The 8,885-nt window shown below is 33.3% G+C and overlaps 1 protein-coding gene across 1 annotated transcript in view; it reads right to left on the reverse strand.

The window, feature by feature from the left end:
* LOC132924067 (merozoite surface protein 2-like) overlaps positions 1–7,042 on the reverse strand; it is a 53,057-nt gene extending 46,015 nt beyond the window's left edge. The window contains exon 1 of the mRNA XM_060988146.1: positions 6,077–7,042. Coding sequence (XP_060844129.1) covers positions 6,077–6,099 — 23 coding nt within the window. The 5' untranslated portion in view covers positions 6,100–7,042. The remainder of the gene's footprint in view (positions 1–6,076) is intronic.
* Between the last annotated feature and the right edge of the window lie 1,843 nt (positions 7,043–8,885).

The raw sequence follows: 8,885 nt of genomic DNA on the forward strand, positions 1-8,885 counted from the left end.
GTGTACAATCAACGTTAATATCGGCGACCCACGTGACCTGCAGTAAAAAACAAATAAATGAATAAACGATCATAAAAATGAGTTGTAAGTCATTATCATCCATGGCTTGATTTAGAATGTGAGCTGTACAGTCGTATTGGTCATGTCTGGTCGTTTCGATGTATTACTATTATAAAAAACGAGTTTGATTTCAATTTCCACGATTTGGACCCCTCTTCTAAAAAAAATGCCAATAATCGAATCGCGGTAGATGACATAAATTTAAATTAATGTCGCAGTAGTCGATTCTCGTCAACGATAATTTGAAATACCCCTGTCGACCACCTATAAGGAATATTGTCGGATATAGATACGTCATTCTTAGTTTTTGTATTTTTTGATTGCTAGCCAAGGGAAATTCGTTTAAAACTATCTACGTCATTGAGGCATACTCATGTACAGGTAATGTGCAGACATTACGAATACCCGTATACATTTTAAAATAAATTTTATTGATTGAAAAAAAAAATAAAACCCATTATAATATTATACGCTACTATCACTTCTCAAACTCAGAGCACCTCGTGACCGATCCAAGGAGGACTAGTTTCAATATGTACCTTCATCGCTCCCATATTAGCCAATATTACTTATTTTTATCTAATTATTCGTTAATTTGTGCTTGATTCCTATGCTTAATCTCACCCAAGTGGTCTGTATTTTTCGAACGGCTTTGAGATTTCGAACACGCGGCCGATCGATAAACATTAGATGATAATTGTCTCGGTGATGGACGTGACGGGCTCACCATCACGAGTATCTTATGAGATGTATAACTGTTAGTGTTTTATAATTACAATTGCTCAAGATACTTGCAGCAGTAGTGAACAAAATGGTAAATGACATACTTATATAGTCATTAGTCACTACACTAGGTATATAGTTTTTTCGAACGAAAATGTAAAACGAACGTTTAAATATATTGTTTTCTAGAAAAGTTAAAAGGATTTCAATATATAGAAGTCTATTAAGTGGTCATTCGACTTAAAATATGACCATACGAGTATACTCTCACCAGAACTCAATAAACGAAATTCTATTTTACTAATCCATATAAACAAATATAAGAGAAATTGTATATAAAGTGTTGTGTACACTTTTACAAAAACAGAAAAACACATAAAAAACACATGAAATATTTTTTAGGATTTTCATTTTTTTCTAATATGTTAACTAAAAATAAAACATTATTATATCGGTAAAGGAAATTTTTATAAATTTAGCATTTGAATTTATAATAATTGTACAATAATTAAATTGATGGATAAAGTAAAACATAGAATATATGTGCGGAAACCAGTTAGAATAGTAGAATACATGTATTTTTAAAAATTAAATTCACAATAATATACTGAACCGAATATTTATTGACTAGTTGCAATTATAATATTATACTGTGTAATTGAAGAATAAGATAGAGAGAGCACAAATAAGTGAGAGGTGTAATAGAATGAGAGAGAAGTGACGTCTGTCCGTAGTTTTCGGTTAATTGATGACTCTCGTATTGACCACGAGGCACTTTCATGACAATGAGAATGAAACTGATCGCATTAGTGTCTCCGGTGAAAAAAGTTGACTGACTATTATTGTTAACAGTAACCGGTGAGATTGACCCGCGAGGGCAAGTGTTCAATTGTATGATCTCACCTTTGATCTACCCTCTTCTTCAGTGCTTGATCACGTCAACGTCGGAAAGATATCATCTGATAAATTTGACGAGCATTCTAGATTGACACCGAATAATCGAATATTTAGATGCCGACAATAATAATTGAAAATTAAATTACAGCAAGTATATGAGACTACGGTTTTCATACTTAATCATGATTGACTCATTTTGAAGGAAAATGTAAAAATTATACGGTCTTATGGTTGTTATATATTACGCATGTTTATTCGATGGTTAATAAAAAAAATAATAAACTATTCATAGTCGTATTATTCCATTCGACCGACATTCCGGAGATTGGCAAATAAAATAATAATGTTGCGCTTCCAATATTGCTCAATGACTGTAACTTTTTTTAATTTTATGACCAAATAACAAATGTCCAATAACAACCAGTGTTCAACCAATACGCAGTTTTTACTTACCACGTACCTATGTATTATTATTTATATCCATTAGTAATACGTTTCTTATAAACAATTTGCTTACACATAAAATTAACATACAAATATTTTTTTGCGATCTATAATCTGAGTTTTCTTGGAAAATTCTGTGACTAAAATGCAAAAGGATTAATGAAAGTATGTAAATTTTAAACCAATAACATACTTTATAATTTATTTTAATAAATAAATAAATATTAATATGGTCTGAAGCTTATGAAAAATAGCTTCTTTAATATGTTTGTATTCATTTCATATATAATATACAGTACTACAGTAGACACTTATAAATTTATAATAATAATTACCTATTAGTTCTATGTAAATACATTTTTATCTTATGAAAAATATACCTAATTTTTATCAACTTTACTTATTCATTACTAAAAATAGTATTATAAAAATATTAAGAGTATAAAATAATATATAATATTATATTTGTCTAAATTCTGTCTATATTCATCGTAATAATATTTAAATTTTATTAATACATTCTGAAAACTTTCAAAAATTTCGATTTTGATTTTTATGAACTCTATTTTCAATGGTGGAAAATAATTCATAGATGTCTATTAGTTGCTAAACGTGAAGTTTAGCTCTAGATCATTTTTATCTGTGGCTTTTTATTTAATAGTCTTATGCGTTATGAAGAAACTAGAAATCCCAATTTCCACATGTTACCACCTTCGTATATTACATTTCTTTTTTCCCGGTTCAAGGTTTCGAGCTACGATGGTACATGTGACAAGACAATAATATAATGATTATTATAAGCATAACGCGACTCGTGTAAACAAGAAGACGCGGGTAATGGAGCATCCGGAGCCTTATCTTCGGGTCCCCACATTATATATTATATTATATATACTCAATACTGGATTGCGTCCTAAGTGAAAAACGAAAGACACGTACCTCCTATATGCAGTACCAGGTAGGTTCTATTAATAACGGATATGTATGTATGTGTGTGTGTTCTCCTGTTAGATATTTCGTAAGTAAACACACTCACACTCATACACACATAAAACGACAAACCCCGGTTAATTGCCTACAGTTTACTTAATAATCACTAGGATCCTCCCCCCCTCTTCATTCGTCTAGCTTGTTACACAGCGTGCTGCATAGTCACCTGAAAGACCGAGAGGGGGAAAAGTTTGGAATGTTCTCATAATAATATTATAATACCTATATTATAGCAATGTGATGGATTTTCAAAAGGAATTCATTAATATATTGTCGTAAACGTGGCCACTTAGAACACGCGCGTGCTCGTATTCCCTATCCCGGCGACGAACAGATTACTATATATAATATTCATATACTATTATACAGCTATACAGTCAGTTGAACTCTTTTGGTCAGTTGATCCGTACGGGCGCGAGATTGGGGCACCACGTACAGGCTAAATTACAGAGTTCAACAAAACTCGAATGTCTTTTTCAAGATAGTTATTTACTTAATATTAATATTATTATTATTATTACTATTACTATTATTGTTATTATTTTTGTCATTCAGGTGGGAAAATTGTTGACTATGACCCACAAAATATAATATAGGGAGTGTTAATAAACAGAAATAAACGACCATGCGCACGCGCGCACTTACGTATGTGTTAACGAGTGTTGTAATTGCGGTGAAAGTGAATTAAACAATAGTTCGTAATTCAAGAGTTTCAAAAGTTCTCTATTATTAGATATTTAAATTTTTCAATCACTATATTATATTATAATATAAGGGGACATCCGTATTACTATTGATACTACATACTATACATAGAGGTCTGTCATGTATACCAAATAATTTGTAACTCGTTACTTAAGTATTCACACCAGTAAAATTTCGATAATTTAAAAATATTATAACTATAATATAATCATTTGTTTTTACTTTACATTAATATTTTACTAAGCATACGCGATTAGTCGCTTACAAAATAAAATTGATTTATATATAGTAATAAAAACTTAATTTTAATTGTTAATATTATCAATAGACTTTTCTAAGTATTATACCTTACTTACTATTTCGGATTAAATTAGGTATGTTGAAAAAAGTTTTATTAAATGAAAAAAGGATGGTTTCTGTTTTTTTTTCTAATGGTAAGAGTATAAGTAGGTATAATAAATTATCGACCAGTAATATAGTGTTATAATTTAAGGAAAGCTCAATTTTATAATTATAAATAATTAAAATCATTGGATTTTGAAATAATTATAATTCAAACTCATATAAGTTATGTTTATACGTTTAAATCGTATACTTTCATGCCAATATTATATTATTTATGCAAGTGCTTAGTGAGTTGAATAATTAAACAGTACAACGGTCACAAAAAACGGTTTTATCATCTGTTGTCGAAATTAAATTAATTTTCATTTGCGGAAATTGATTTCTCGCGATTAATTTATACACGTTTTTAAAACAACACAAACTGTTGATAAAATTAATTAGTTTTTAGGCGTTTTACTGGATAAAAAAAGTAATAATAATTATAATAACCACATATTTTCTCGACCGTTAATCATAGGTAAGTGTTTTTACTCGTTCACTTGGCCGGTTGGCGCCTTAATTAACGCATAACAATTTTGTATTATCTTTAACTTGTGTTTTAATTACAAACCAGCCCCCTAGACGGTTTTTAATCACCGGTCAGCGCGCGTACACACCCACCCTCTCTGAATACCAATAAATTGACCGACAATCGACCTCGACAGGTTAACGTGACGGGTCATTTTATACGAAAATTGAAAAATTATAAAACATTATAATTTCCTTTATGATTAACGCCACCACTTGTTTTTCATCACTTTATACTTTATTCCAATTACATCCCTTAAAATCCCTAGATTTACCATTTTTTTTTTTTTTTTTTTTATTGAAATAGATCACTATAGGTACTCTTGGAATTTTATCAAAAATAATAATATGAGTAGGTAGGTGTACTTATTATATTTTTATTTTATGTTTTTATGTTTTTCCATTCAATTACGTGAAAAAAATATTAGTTATGTCTTATACATCCACGTTAAAATATATTTTTGTATTCAAACAATGTAACATAAAATATTGCTTGGTTGATCGGATAATGTAATTATTTGTATATATTTATATTATGTAGGAATATTGTATACATATTATTTGAAAAACAATTTAAATACCAAAAAATTTGAATACACTACTGGCGGCGCCTCGGATGACTAACGTATACGGGATTAATATATTGTTAGATTTAATCATCGTGACTAGATAAAAATATTACAGTGAACAAAATACGTGTGAAAAAATGCGTGTGTGAATGTGTTTCTAACTTAGATTTACACATTTTTTTTTATTATATGTAAATTAGATAAAAAAAACGCCTACTGCGGGCGATTTGTACACGCGGTTTGAGCTGTTGCCGAATTATTTATTCATCCGAATAAGGCAACGCCGGGTCGTTTTCACACGTTTTTATCCAAAGGTTTTAAATTTAAAAAAATATAAATACAAATAATAACAATAATAATAAGTATAAATAAACCGTTAAAATATATTATAATATATCATATTATACCTAATAGATATAGATATTAACTTACTAGTATATATTAGTATAACGCAAACGCACACATGATCGATTGCGAACATAAATCGATTGACCACACGCACGACAGGTCGTAATAATTATAATAACAACAATAATAATAATAATAATAAGTAATAACCAAAATATTAATATCGCCCGTACGATAGATACGCGTTTTATATACCAGGTATGGGGTAACAAGCATCATGGCGGGAAAACCGCGGACACGAAAAACTGGCCGAAACACTTTGCCGGACCACCGACGAAATTTGCATACACCATAAGTACGCGTCATTATGTTATAATGTTCAGGTAATAATAATAATACGTTGACAACATAAATATCTATATACTCACGTAAGTGGTTGAACGCGACTCATGCAGCAGGTGAGAATTCAGGTGCGTAGCGGCGGCGGCTTCGTCGTCGTCGGCCACACACCATGTCTGCACGGATAGACCTGCCGTCGACCTTTGGCCGGATTTCCCTCCGTCCGTGCCAGCGGCGGTGGGCTTCTACCGAGCTTTTCTCGTGCACGCGAGATTTTCAGACGATTGTCACTGTTGTTCGCCTCCGGCGGGCGGTGAGACGGCCGGTAAACTGCAGCAATAATATGTCAGTGGTTATCGTTCTTGCCGCGGGCGTATGTCGCGGATCTGCGATTACTGGAGATTGTTAAAATCTCTGACGATCTGTGGCAGATCGGACGCGGAAAAAAATCTGCGGTGAACGTTTGCGCGATAAGTAGTATACACGATCGAGCGAACGAATTAAAAACAGAACAAGATTAAAAAAATGATCTATATTATACGAGTGACATATATATATATAATATAAAACACGATTGTCAGTTGCGGTTCGCAACGGTAATTTTCGCGGCAGCGTTGCAATAATAATGATAATTATTGCCGATTTACCGTTTGGTCCGGACGACCGGCGCGCACCGTTTCGCCGGCCGGTCGAGCGACAGCGTCGGCGACGGCGACGGACCGATCATAGTGACCCGCCGGACTTCGCGATATCGCGGTCGTTTTGGCCGCGTGGGCGGAAAGAAGGGAAACGATTTTAATTTTTTTTTTTTTCAAAAACTACATGTATAGTTAATAAGAGTTGATAATAATAAAAATAAAAAATAAAAATAAAAATAATAAAAAAAAAAAATTCGCAAACTGTTTTCGACTCGGCGGCGCCCCAAACGGACGAGGACGGTTGACGGAGTTTTTCCGCGGCGCGGACCCGGATCGGGGGAGCGATTGAGCGGGATCGACGAGACGTAATCGGGAGAGCTGCGTATGAACGACGGCCGAACGCAGACTGATCAAATCCAACGGTCGCGTCGCGGACCCGGCACACCGCGAGCGCCACACACACACACACACGCACACTCGCACACACACACACTCGCACACACACTCGCACACACACTCGTACACGTACACACGCACACACGTACACATACACACACACACACACTCGCGAGCGCGCGCACATCGCCGCCGCGGCCGCCGCCAGCCCGTCAGTTCGCCCGCCCGCCAGTCCGTCGGTGCGAGTGCGCGCGCGCCCGCCCGCCCGTCCGACCGACAGTTCGCCCGCCCGCTTGTGTGTGCGTTACCCGACGCGCCGGCGGCGGCTCGTCGTTTTCTTTTTCCTTTTGATTTTCGTCTTTGCGTTTTGTTAATTGTGCCGCCGTCGCCGCCCCCCCCCACCCCCCGAAGACCCTTTGTAGCGAAACTTTACGCAGCGTCACCGTCACGGACTGCCGAGTCGGACGACCAACGCCACCGTTCCTTGTTCGCGCCTATATTTCAGCCTTGTCGGACTTGGAAAACGCTGTATCTAAATAATACGCGTATATAGTCGTAGTAGTATTTACAATCAATTTACAATCGCCGTTTTTATTTGAATTTCTCGGATTTACGAAAGTTCATAATATCGAGATTTATTACGATAACCGATAAGTTTTTTTTTTCAAATTTGTATAGTTACAATTTGAATTTTTTATGACAATAAAATATTGATATAATTTTATACACAACACATAATTAACATTCGGTTTATTATAAGTTAATTACTATAAGGTCTTCTTAAAAAATTATTAAATAAATGCTATTATTATAAAATATACTAATTTAAATTTAAAAACGAAAAATTTCTGTCATTATAATTTAAATAGTCTCTGGATAGTTATACAAAAATATGCATCGGCCCGTTAAAAACTTTAATTAATAGTTTTTAATTAATTTATAGCTTACTGCACTTAGCAATAAATTAAATAAATCGAAAACAAAACTCATGCAAAAGCATCAACATTTAAGTTAGCCTTAATTACCGATAACACCGCGCGCGTGATATATTATGCGCTGCGTCATGACGGAGGCGTCTAAATCGATTTCTGATGTGGTTTTTGGTTTTAACCATTATTGTTACCTATTGGTGTTGTAACTTATAATATTAGTATATGACAAACGGCGAACGACAATTATTCGTGAACACGTGCTTGTTGTATTATAATATTATAATGAATATCTAAATGTGATGTTATATACTTAGTATGTAATAAGTAAGTAATAAAATAACCGAGTTGAAAAAATAATAAAATATAATATATCTATAAATAAGCTATTTTTGGTTATTGTTGATATTTAAGCTTTAATTCGATCATATTTTGTTCAATTTTAGGTATACAGTGTATTCAAATTAAAAAATATAATATATTTTGAAGGTTTCCGCATTTCTGACAAACCCGTTCTGTTGATCGGTGTGCGATCCTATATATTCTTACCTGCATATAGTATATAAGAGTTATATATTCATATTAGTTATGTACAGTGACATTTAAATATATATATATATTTCAGCTAGGTATGAGAGTGCTTGTAATACTGAATTGTGATATCGTGTAATGTCTCGCGTTCCATTTAAAGGCTACTGGAAATATAAATCAGTGAGCAAAGAGTAAAATCTTATATCAGATGTGAGCACAATTTCTTATACCTAATTAATTTTCAAACCCCAGAATTGAACTTTTTTTTTTGCAGAATAAAGTACGTTTTTAAATACAGATCCGTCACACACAAATTTAATTATTTTTATCATTTTTGTTGTGATAATCATTTCATATCATATTTCTTCTTTCTGATCAGATTCGTTAAAAGATATTTTCCAAAT

The sequence above is a fragment of the Rhopalosiphum padi genome, chromosome 3 (genome assembly GCF_020882245.1).
Source record: "Rhopalosiphum padi isolate XX-2018 chromosome 3, ASM2088224v1, whole genome shotgun sequence".
NCBI lineage: Eukaryota > Metazoa > Arthropoda > Insecta > Hemiptera > Aphididae > Rhopalosiphum > Rhopalosiphum padi.